The sequence below is a fragment of the Sus scrofa genome, chromosome 18 (genome assembly GCF_054392235.1).
Source record: "Sus scrofa isolate SSC_HxYL_T2T_F1_AM1 chromosome 18, Sscrofa_HxYL_maternal_Yorkshire_Landrace_v2.0, whole genome shotgun sequence".
NCBI lineage: Eukaryota > Metazoa > Chordata > Mammalia > Artiodactyla > Suidae > Sus > Sus scrofa.
The window spans coordinates 46,493,402-46,504,693 of record NC_139400.1 but is presented as its reverse complement, the minus strand read 5'-3'; the positions used below and the strand labels follow the sequence as shown (position 1 = coordinate 46,504,693).

The following is an 11,292-nucleotide window of genomic DNA, read 5'->3' as shown; positions in this document are numbered from 1 at the left end:
AATGCACCACGACGGGAACTCCAAAATGATTTTTCCCGTCTTTTGTCTTTTTAGGGCCACACCCAGGGCATATGGAGGTTCTCAAGCTAGGGGTTGGATTGGAACTTCAGCTGCCGGCCTACACCACAGCCACAGCAACGCGGGATCCTTAATCCCTGAGCAAGGACAAGGATCGAACCCAAAACCTTCTGGATCCTACAGCCACTGAGCCACGACAGGAACTCCATGTATTGTTAACTTCAAAAACTTATAATTCATTGTGATTTATTTTTTCATTCTAAATAAATATTCAAGTCTGTTCCTAATTTTGTGTTTGTAGTTTTGTGTTTGTATTTTTGTGTTCTGAGAGTCTTTGGCAGCCAGCCTGCAGCCCTAGGAAGAGCCATCATTAAGAAGTTGACCACAGGGAGTTCCCTGTTGTGGCTCAGCAGGTCATGACCCGGACTAGGGTCCATGAGGATACAGGTTCAATCCCTACCTTCACTCAGTGGGTTAAGGATCCATGAGCTGTCGGGTAGGTCACAGATGCAGCTCAGATCTGGCATTGCTGTGGCTGTGGCTGGCAAGTGCAGCTGGGAACTTCCATACGCCACAGGTGCCCTAAAAAGAAAAAAAAAAAAGTTGCTCACAGGGGAGATCACTTCCCCAGCACACCAAGCCCATCACTAGTTTTCTTATTTGTTTTTACAACAACTAGCCATTTCAGGGCACAGATACTCTCTTGCTTGGAATGGCATGCAAAGTACTTTATTAAAGGTTATTTGAGGGTTAGAGGGTCACTGACCCCAGAATCACGCAGAATCACACTGTCATTTAGATAAGCTCTTAAATGAGAGAAACGCACTTTGCAAAGATGCTACTAAGAGGAGGGTCCTGTGAGTCTGTGACACGACAGCCCCATAACAGTCTGTTAAATGAGCTGACCCATATTTCTGTCCCCCTGAGTTACCCAGGAACATGTGTCCTTGGGGACTCAGTGCCCCCCTTGGTCTCCAAACACCTGCTCGATCTGGTGGTTGAATGGATTCTCCTTTCCCAGGACCTGGGGCCACTGCAGCTGTGCCTTCTTCCAGAAGCCATCTGCCAACAGCTGTAAAGCCACCTGCAAGGGAGTAAAAGGGAAATTATAAGAAAGTAAAGAAGTTGCCCACAAGATTGACTCTCTGCTTTGTATGGTGGACAGACTGTAGGATGGTTCCCAAGATTCCTTCCTTTGGAGCTTTCTGTGATCCGCTTCCCTTGGTGTGGGGGGAAACTATCACTTGGTTCTAACCAACAGAACATGGTAAAGGTGAAAGGATGTAACTTTGCTAATTATGCTGCATTGTCTGAGACTGCGTTTCTAGCAGACTCACTCTGGAGACTCATTGCTGGGTTGATGAAAGAAAAAGCCATGTTGAGAAGCCCGCATGGCAGGGAACTGAGAGGGGCCTCCAGCTGACATCCAGTAAGAAGCTCATCTTCAGTCCTACAACCACTAGGACATAAATTCTACCAACAGCCCAAGTGAGTCTGAAATCAATTCTTCCCCAGATGAGTCTCCAGATGAGAAAGTAGATTTTACCCTGTGAGACCCTAAGCAGAGAACCCAATTACACTGTACCAGCACTCCTGACCCACAGCAACAGTGAGACAACAGTATGTATTATTATTTTTTGCTTTTTAGGGCCACACCTACAGCATATGGAAGTTTCCAGGCTAGGGGTCAAGTCAGAGCTGCAGCTGCTGGCCTACGCCTCGGACACAGCAATGTGGGATCCAAACCATGTCTGTGACCTACACCACAGCTCACAGCAACGCTGGATCCTTCACCCACTGAGCAAGGCCAAGGATCAAACCCACATCCTCAAGGATCCTTGTCGGGTTCGTTAACCACTGAGCCACGAAGGGAACTCCTGTATGGATTCTTTTAAGCTGCTAAATCTGTGGTAATTTGTTGTTTAGTAACAGACAACAAATACACTTTCTCAGAAAGCCATTCCTTCACTTACCTGTGGAGAGCTAACATTTACTGCCAGCCTAAGGCTTGGGTTTTGGAGATGAAAGGGATGAATCCTGCCTTCAAGGAACTCTCAGTCTAGTGAGAGACCCATACATACTGAGTAACACTCCCAAACCCAGAGGGAGGCTGGGAGAGGGATGCACACAGCTGGAAGGGGGAAAAGTGGCGACTCTGCCAGGTGGGGGGCAAGGCTAGGTCCTCTCTGAAGAGTGTGATGACTGAGCTGAATTTTCAAGGAGCAATTCACCAGATGCTCATGAGGGAGGCAGTGCGCGTGGGGGAGGACACAGCACACGTGGAAGCATAGAGGCTGTGGAGGAGAATGGCGCGGTGGGGAATCATGGGTGTCAGGGAGATGGGGCTGATCCCGACACCTGGTAGGGCTGGCATCCTGATGGAGGCTGTGAGTGCGGAGTGTGCCTGCAGTGCCAGGGAGAGGAATCACTGGCTGAATTCAAACAGGCTGGTCCCTGGCTCTCCCAGCCTAATGGCCACTCTCTGCTTGCATGGTTGTACAGCCTGCTGCTATTCACGATGTCAGCAGGATCCATTTTTGGTTCTTCCCTCCTCCAGCTTGTCATGAACATGCTTTTGATGAGGAGTCTGTCTCTGCAGACAATGCCCTCATTTAGCAAATGGGGCCTGGGCAGGCCTTCAGGTCCCAGATGGCTATGGCACTGCAGGGCATGGGGGCGGGGGATGGGGGGTTAAGGCTGAAGACAAGAGAAATGTGATTGCTGCAGGCCTCAGGGGGGAACACACTGCTCAGGGCAGATGCTCAGGGACATCCCTGACTTTATTCAGAAGCACATGGACATGTCTTCAAAAGTACATCCTGTTCATCATTCCAGTAAGCTCCCTGTGAGATGGTGGGCAGGCGTCTTCCACTCTTTGGGCTGAAATTGGCTCATCTGCAAAATGAGCGAATGATCTAAAGACCTATTTGGGTCTCAATTGTGTGTAGGATTTTAGTAGTTGTTAGAAAAAACTAGAACTGGCTGAGTCAAAACATTAAATATCCCCAGGAACTTTAATATGTTCCTGAGTCTTCTGGTGGACCCCAAATTCCATCCATCCACCAATGTAATCTTGATCACATCCACGTTGTGTCTGAAACACACACACCCCACCTGCCCCCACCACATACACACACCCCATCTGCCACCACCATTCACAACCCGTACCTCATATACCGCCCCCACCCCCACTCATACTGACTGTTAAACCTGAAAGATTCCTGGAAGACTCTGATCATCTCTCACACACTAAGCAATCTGTTTTCAAAAACAGAGGACTGGTTTTAGGTTGTTTTCCCTGATATTCCTCAACAAAGTAGGCTGCTGCCAGGGCTGTGGAAAATCACTGCTTCTTCTTTTTTGTTTTTTGCCTTTTACCTTGATACACCCCAGCCGGCTTCCTAACAATTATGTGGGACCAAAGGCATTTATGATCATTTACTTCCCAGTTTGAATTCATAAGGGAGGAGATGGGGGTGAGGATAAGAAGAGGAACGTTAAAATGAAAGAGCTCAGATGTGAGCATGTGGGAACCATGGTTTGAAAGCAATTAGTTGGCTGTCACTCTAATGAAGATTAAAATATTTATGGGTGTGCGATGCTAATAATTTGGATCTAAAACGAGAGTGACATTGTTATCACTAGAGATATGAAAAAATGACTTGCTATAATCATTCATTCATCTGAGAAACATTTACTGGGCACCTACTGTGGGCTTCTTACAACCAACCTCCTCTGGTAACTCCCATGATGCTCTGCACAGAGCAAGGCCCAGCCATCCGCATACTCCAAGTGAGCTAGCTGTTTCCTGGACACAAATATCTTCTGCGCCTCCCTATCCACAATGAAAACTATTAAAGCAATACCTATTTGAGAAACAATTTAAAAGACAATTAAGCAAAAAGAAAAACAGAATCAAAGTCATCCTAATTATAATAGTCACGGTTAACACTGAGCCTTTCTGCAGTGTGAGTATGTGTGTGTGCGTGAATACTTTCTCTGTGGCCATTTTGACTTGTATTCATTGCTGAAGCAAACTGCCATTTGGAGGGGTCCACGTGGCAAGAAGGCTAGAGGCTGAGACCTTCACTTTAATGGGCCTCAAGGAACTAAATTCTGCCAACAAACATGTGAGCCTGAGGGGAGCTCCAAGTCAACCTTCAAGGAGACTCAGCTCTGAAAGACACCTTCATGGCCACTTGGGGGAGAGAGAGTGGAGCAGAAGGCCTGGCTAATCTGTGCCTAGCCCCTGGCCCCCAGCAACTGTGAGATAAAAAAATGAGTGCTGTTTTCAAGTAATTTGGTATGCAACAACCAAATCACCTTCTCAATCTTTTCTTTTCCTTTTTTTTTTTTTTTTTATGGGCCATACCTGTGGCATATAGAAGTTCCCAGGCTAGAGGTTGAATTGTGGAGCTGCAGTTGCCAGCCTATGCCACAGCCACGGCAACACCAGATCCAACTTGGCTGCAGCTTGTGGCAACGCTGGATCCTTAACCCACTGAAAGAGGCCAGGGATCGAATCTGCATCCTCACACTGTGTCAGGTTCTTAACCTGCTGAGCCACAATGGGAACTCCCACCTTCTCAACCTTAAATTCTCTTTGATCTTTATTTTTCTTCATAATTTTATCCCTATCTCATCACCGCCAGTGTTTCCAGCTCTCAACCAGAAGTTGGTGATTCCCAAACCTGTTTTCTAGGCCAGACCCCTCTCCTGAGATCAGAACCCATAAATTTGAGCTAGGGGCTAGATTCTACTGTGCAGGCACCTCAAATTCAGAATGTTCAAGTCTTTGCCTTCTTCTGAGTTCCTTGACTTGATATTTTTCACCTCTCTTCACCCAGTTGTCCAATCCTGTGAGTCATCTCTTTCCTACCCACCAAATCTAGCCAATCAGCAAGTCTGGCATAACACTCCTCTACCATGTCCGCCCCCCTTTATATTGAAGAAGATATTCCTTTTTTTTGGGGGGGGGCTGCACTCATGGCATATAGAGGTTCCCAGGCCAGGAGTCAAATTGAAGCTGCAGCTGCTGGTCTACACCACAGCCACAGCAATGCCAATCCATTTCTGCAACCTGCACCACAGCTCACTGCAATGCTGGATCCTTAACACACTGAGCAAAGCCAGGGATCAAACCCACAACCTCATGGATCCTAGTCAGATTTGTTTCTGCTGTGCCACGACGGCAACTCCACTGAAGAAGATATTTCTTTCTCTCTCTCTCTCTCTCTTTTTTTTCTTTTTAGGGCTACACTTGCGGCATATAGAGGTTCTCAGGGTAGGGGTCGAGTTGGAGTTGTAGCTGCCAGCCTACACCACAGCGGCAACAACACCAGATCTGAGCCGTGTCTGCGACCTACACCACAGCTCATGGCAACGTCAGATCCTTAATCCACTGAGCGAGGCCAGGGATCAAACCTGCAACCTCATGGACCCTAGTTGCGTTCGTTAACCACCAAGCCACGAAGGGAGCTCTGAAGATATTTCTTAAAATTCTGGCTCTACATCTTGGAATGAGATTGAAAAGTAAAGCAGTTGTCAGTATATCAGGAATTTTTCTACGCTTATTTATTTTCCATTAAACTATAGGCAAAGAGTTTAGATGGTGAATATAATCTGGCTCAAAAATTAATATCTATCAATCATAAATTTGAAGTGTTCAACACAACCCATGTTGATACTTAATTAAACTTGTCTCCCTAAGAAAACTGGAGCAATTGAATCAATAGTGGTTACACACTCCCCCCTGCCCCCCCCCCACTTTTCTAGCAGGGTTTTAGGAAGAAATAGGCCCTTAAAATAAAGCCTGCTCCCTCCACCCCCAAGCTGGTGAAAGGCCAGTATGTGCAGGAATGGGTGAGGGGGTACCTGAGAAAGGTCTGAGACTATTCTTTTGGTTGGTTTTATGTCTGTGCCATAAGGATGAAGTCCTGAGACCCAGCCTTGCTCATCTGGCTCTTTCGAGATGAAAAAGATGTGGACTCTCATAGCTGTCCCACGATCTAGAAGGATCCATTAACACTTCTTCTGCTGTAGGGCAGGCCATCTGGAGGGGAGACTGCAGGGGCTCCTCTTTAAGGGTTCAAGTCACAACTCCGTCCTGAGGGTGCTCACATCCATATCTCCAGCTCAGATCCCTTCCTGAGCTTTAAGTGTGCATATCATCTGCTGCAAGAACATCCCCATTCGGACACCGTATAGGCTTTTAAATCCAACATGTGCCAAACTCTTCCTCAAGGTGTTCTTGACCTCAGCGGGCAATAGAATCATCTATCCAATTTCCCAAGTCACAAGAAAGAACTGTCACGCTTAGCATCTCTTTCGCTTTTGACATCCCATAAATGACCACGTTCTGTTGATTCAACTGGCTGACTCTCTCCAATACAGACCTTTCTCTTTCTCCCCCCTTGCACTACCTCTGTTCAGGCCATCACCCTCTCCCTCACAGAAGAATCCTCCAAACAGGACTCCCTCCCTCTGGACCAAACCATTCTCTGTGCTGCTACCACAAGTATCTTTCTAGAGCACGAGTCTGGGTATTTTTCTTTCTTCCTGAAAAACCTCCCATGGCCCCCCATTCCCCACAGTAAAAAAGGTCAAACTCAGACAGACCTTATGTGATTTGATCCCCCTCTCTCCCCTCCCACGCTCTCTGGCCCAGCCACATGGAAGCACTTTTCTTTCCTCCAGTGCTCCCTTTCGCATTCAGGTCTTTGCCCTCGCACTTTCCTCTGCTCAAACACTTTCTGCAGCCCCTCCCTCCCTCCTTTCACTTGACTAGTTCATGGTCTTAGGTCTGAGTTATCCCCTCTGAAAATCTTTTCTGGCCCCCTCTCTCCCATGCTAGCCCCCATCATGCTCCCATAGCACCTCTGCCTGCATGGCTGGAGGCACTGACCACTTCATATTTAATCATCTGTTTACTTGTCTTTCTCCCACTCTATCCTATAATCTCCTTAAACAGCAGGGGCAGTTTCTTATTCACTCATGAGTTCTCACTGTGTGAGATATGGGGTGGGCACTCAATAAACCTTCTTGAGTGGCAGTTTGCCATCTAGATGGTTCAGATCAATATATGTGATAATTAGGCAGGCTTTAGGCATAGCTATCCATTGTCACCCACTTTGGATGAGGCTTCACCACTGCTGCCCACTCCATCACCCACTCCTACCTCGTAATCAGATCTCTCAGGAATAATGTAAGATTATGGCACACACTGATTTTCAGCTTTTTTTTTGGGGGGGGGGGTCTTTTTGTCTTTTTAGGGCCACACCCATGGCATATGGAGGTTCCCAGGCTAGGGGTCAAATCAGAGCTACAGCTGCCGGCCTGTGCCAGAGCCACAGCAATGCCACATCTGCAATCTGCACCACAGCTCATAGCAATATCGGGTCCTTAACCCACTGAGTGAGGCCAGGGATCAAACCCGCAACCTCATGGTTCCTAGTCGGATTCGTTTCTGTTTCGAAACGACAGGAACTTCCGATTTTCAGCTTTTGACTCTTCTCAACAATCAGTTATTGGTGAAGCCATTTGAGTACAAGACAGAGCCACAATTTGCAAACCTTGAACCCTAATATTATTTTTTATGGCCACATCCATGGCATGAGGAAATTCCCAGGCCACAGACTGAATGTGAGCTGCAGCTGTGACCTATACTGCTGCTGTGTCAACACTGGATCCGTTAACCCACTGCGCCAGGCCTGGGGATCGAACCCATGGCTCTGCAGTGAACTGACCTGCTACTGAGGCTGGATTCTTAAACCACAGCGCAACTGCAAACCCTAATACTATTTTAAGAGTCAGGGACAGAATAGTCCTTTGATAGATCAGACAAAAATGTCCTAAGGGATAAAACAAAGCTGTCTTTGACCTTCTTCTTTTTAGTTTGTTCCTATTTTCTCCCCCTCTGACCATCTCCTCTTATCCCTCATTCTCCACAGAATCAGAAGGGTAAAAATCTGTGGTGTACAAAGAATGACAAGAAAAGAACTACCTAATTCTTGCCAGAAAGAAGGTCTCCACATTAACTGTTCTAAAACCAAAGACATCACTGGGGGAGGGCAGACTCTAATATCAACCAGCTTCTAGCTGGTAATTCTCGTGGATCAACACATCCAAGGGACACTCAGGAGCGTCAGATATTCTGAGGTGCATGACTTAGATTTTTTGGGTGGTTGCTATTTAAAACAGTAAGATGAGCATTTTATATTCACTTTATAATTCACCCAGCATCAGTGGGACTCCGCTGACTGTCCATCTGACACTGGAGTGGCACTCTCTTTTCCTTTTTGAGACCATCCGTAGCCCTGCTCATGGGTATTCACTGGACCTAGAGCTCAGGGGAGGGAGGGCTACCGTTCCCTTCAGGCTTCTGAGGGGATGACCGTGGCCTGGCTGACCGTGGAGGTCAAGGCTACTAGGAGTGCCTGGACCCTTGTCAAGGCCACAAAGGCTGCGTCAGAAAGACCATGGCTGCAGAGCACTGCCTGTGGTAAATGCCCATCCCTCCGGCAGGGGGCCCGCTTTCAGAATGTTAGAATCGGCAGACCTATCCCGACTGCTTTTTCTATTTTTTTATATTAGGAAATATGAGCAAGCTCAGTACACAGAACAGATAAAAATGGCCCTTCCCTGGCTGCAGCCAGGATAATGCACAGGGTGAGGGCAGGAGTGGCCAGGGACCCACCCTCCAGGTCCTCTTGCTCAGTGAGAAGGCCAGGGTAGAGCTTTCCAGAATTGTCCCTCGAATCCTAGATGAGAAACAGCTCTTACTGCAGGATGTTGCTCAGGACACTCTTCTCCTCACATACAGTTCTCCTTCTTTTCTAGAAGAATCCATAGGAGAAATTTCTCACAGGGCTCACTTCAGGAATCCTTCTGATTTTTTTTTTTTGGGGGGGGGTACTTGACTTATTTCTTTATCCTCTGAAAGCCAGGACTTATGCCCTTCTCTGCTTCAGCCCCTTAGAAAGCATGGAGCTGATTTTGTGGGCCCTTGCAGGCAGTTTCTTGGGACTTCCCAGGTCACAGTTTAGAAATTATAGACATTAAGCCAAGAATCCAGGTATCATTTATACCCTGTTTTCTTTTCACTCTGATTTTCATTTCATTCTTGCATTTGTATTTTTTATCAACTAAATTTACATTTATTTATCTTCTATTTGACACATGTGAGGATATCACCTCCAATTCTTTCTGGAATAACACAGGAAAATGAATGCACAGGTGCATAAATGTATTAAAAAAATAATGGAACAGGTAGCCTTCAGTGACCACCGTCTGACTGCACTTACCTCATTGGGGTGGAATCCATCGACAGGTTCGATGAGCTGCCAGGACTGCCCGCCTCTCTTTCGCCACTCCTCCATGACTGTGGGACACACACATACACACACACAGAGGGTTAGAGACATGCTTCCGTAAGCAACAGTCAACACCGAACAACAAAGGCTGGAGGATGCCCTCCCTGGCTTGTGCTCACCCAGCCATGCTGCCTCCTAGTCATTATCTCGGGCCGGGGGCTTTCTGGACAGAAATCATCTTTCCATTGTGTCGTCTTTTTTCTCCTCTAACTCAGGAAGAAAAACGTGTGAGCATGTTGGATGAACGGGGTTTCTAGAGTGAGGGGAGTGGGGTGGGGGGAAGGGTAAGCTCTCTCAAATACGGCACATTGATTTCAGTCCATCTCATTTCTCAGGGGCCAGAAGCACAGAATTTCAGGAGTCGGGAGGGTGGTGGATATTCAATATTTTGTTATCATCTCCTTTCCTGGGCTGCCATTTCCAGACCCTGCCTGCATGTATCAAGCAATCATCATTAAAACTCACACAGTTCGTCAGAAACACAATGACATATGATGATCTCAACATCACGTTTAGAGTGAGTCTGGCTACGGTGAAAATGTTATGAGCCCCAAATGATGAGCAGCAGTAAAAGTGTCCTTCAACAGTGGTGAGAGACCAGGAATGTCACTTGCTCCAAGGCAAAGGCACAATGAACTCCACACTGGAATGTCATACAGTCAATAAGAATTCCTCAAGGAAATTTCAAATCCTTAGAGAGCCTCCAGAGAGAAAAATCTGAAACCTCCCCTCCCTCTACAGCCCATGCCCTTGGCCTCCCCATGTCCAGGGAGGGGAGCTGGCACAGCTGACAGTCCTCTGACCCTTCTCCCTGCAAAAAATGCAAGGGCAGGGGTCTGTGCCCTCTTTGTCTCTTTCTCCTTTTGCCCCAAGGGAAGCAATGGAAATTCTATTAAGGACTTTGACTGGACAAGAGAAGCTGATCTTTCCCAGAGCTGAATCAATGCTCTGCTGCTTTTGTAATGAGCTGTCCACACTCACTATCTCATCTCTGTCCCCAGAAGGGCTGCAAATACTGCTGCCCTTTGCAGAGCACAGAACACAGTTCCTGCTGGTGGTCTGGAAGCCTCCAGTGGATCACCAGTCCCTGTTGGCTTTTTTCCTGGCAGAATGCCCAGCCCCAAACCACTCTCATATTTTGTGCCTGGATTTCAGTGGAGGTTGCTAGAAGCAGCAGCTATGGGAAGGCAGCCTTTGCCTTTCTTGGGAAACTCGAACTGAGGACATTGTCCACTGTGTCCTCCAGATGGAGTCCCAAGGGAGAGACTACTTTATGCTGGTAAAAGGTGTATCTCTCGGAGGGAATGGCACGTAGCTGCCCTTCTGATAGGAAGCTCAGAGTTGGAATGATGCTAAAACCCCACGAACCCTATGAAGGCTTATTTGTTCTGTGGAACCAGCTTGCAGACTGCAACAGTTTCCTGTCCTGGACCATAGGTACCCTGTAAAAGGAAGAGCCTTGGGGAAGCTTGCCTGGTTCTAGCTTCAATTTGCCTGGCTGTTCAGTTTTTTTAGGCATGAACTTGGAATCAGATTTTCTGCTTCCGGTTCACTTCTGGCTATTTCACCTTTTCTTCTGGACCTGCCACTCCAAAGCATCCGTGAGTCTGAGACTGTCCTCCTGGGTGTGTCATGCTGCTCTACCCCAGCCCTGCTGATCTTGACTGACCTGCCGGGCACTCCCCCATGCTTGGTCCAGGCTGTTCCTCTCCCCCTTGGCCAGGAGAGGATGAACCACTTTGCTCCTTTTTGGGTCCTGCTTTTTTACTTTCTAACTTTACGTTGATTCTCTATCTGAGCCACTTCCAATCTGAACATCCAACCAATACCCTTGATAGAGCACCAGGCGTTTGGAGGAGTTTCTCAAATATAGTCAATGTCACTCCCCACTGAGCCCCCTCCA

General features: G+C 47.4%; 1 protein-coding gene across 3 annotated transcripts in view; it reads right to left on the bottom strand.

The window, feature by feature from the left end:
* Nucleotides 1–725: 725 nt before the first annotated feature.
* AOAH (acyloxyacyl hydrolase) overlaps nt 726–11,292 on the bottom strand; it is a 180,809-nt gene continuing 170,242 nt past the window's right edge. For 2 of the 3 annotated variants that reach the window (XM_021079244.2, XM_021079245.2), the window contains 2 exons: nt 9,321–9,397; nt 726–1,102 (listed from right to left, as the gene is read on the bottom strand). In XM_021079244.2, coding sequence (XP_020934903.2) covers nt 974–1,102; nt 9,321–9,397 — 206 coding nt within the window. In that variant the 3' untranslated portion in view covers nt 726–973. Of the gene's footprint in view, nt 1,103–4,351; nt 4,504–7,700; nt 9,398–11,292 lie in introns of those variants that run through there. The other variant, XR_014834240.1, reaches the window with a different exon arrangement.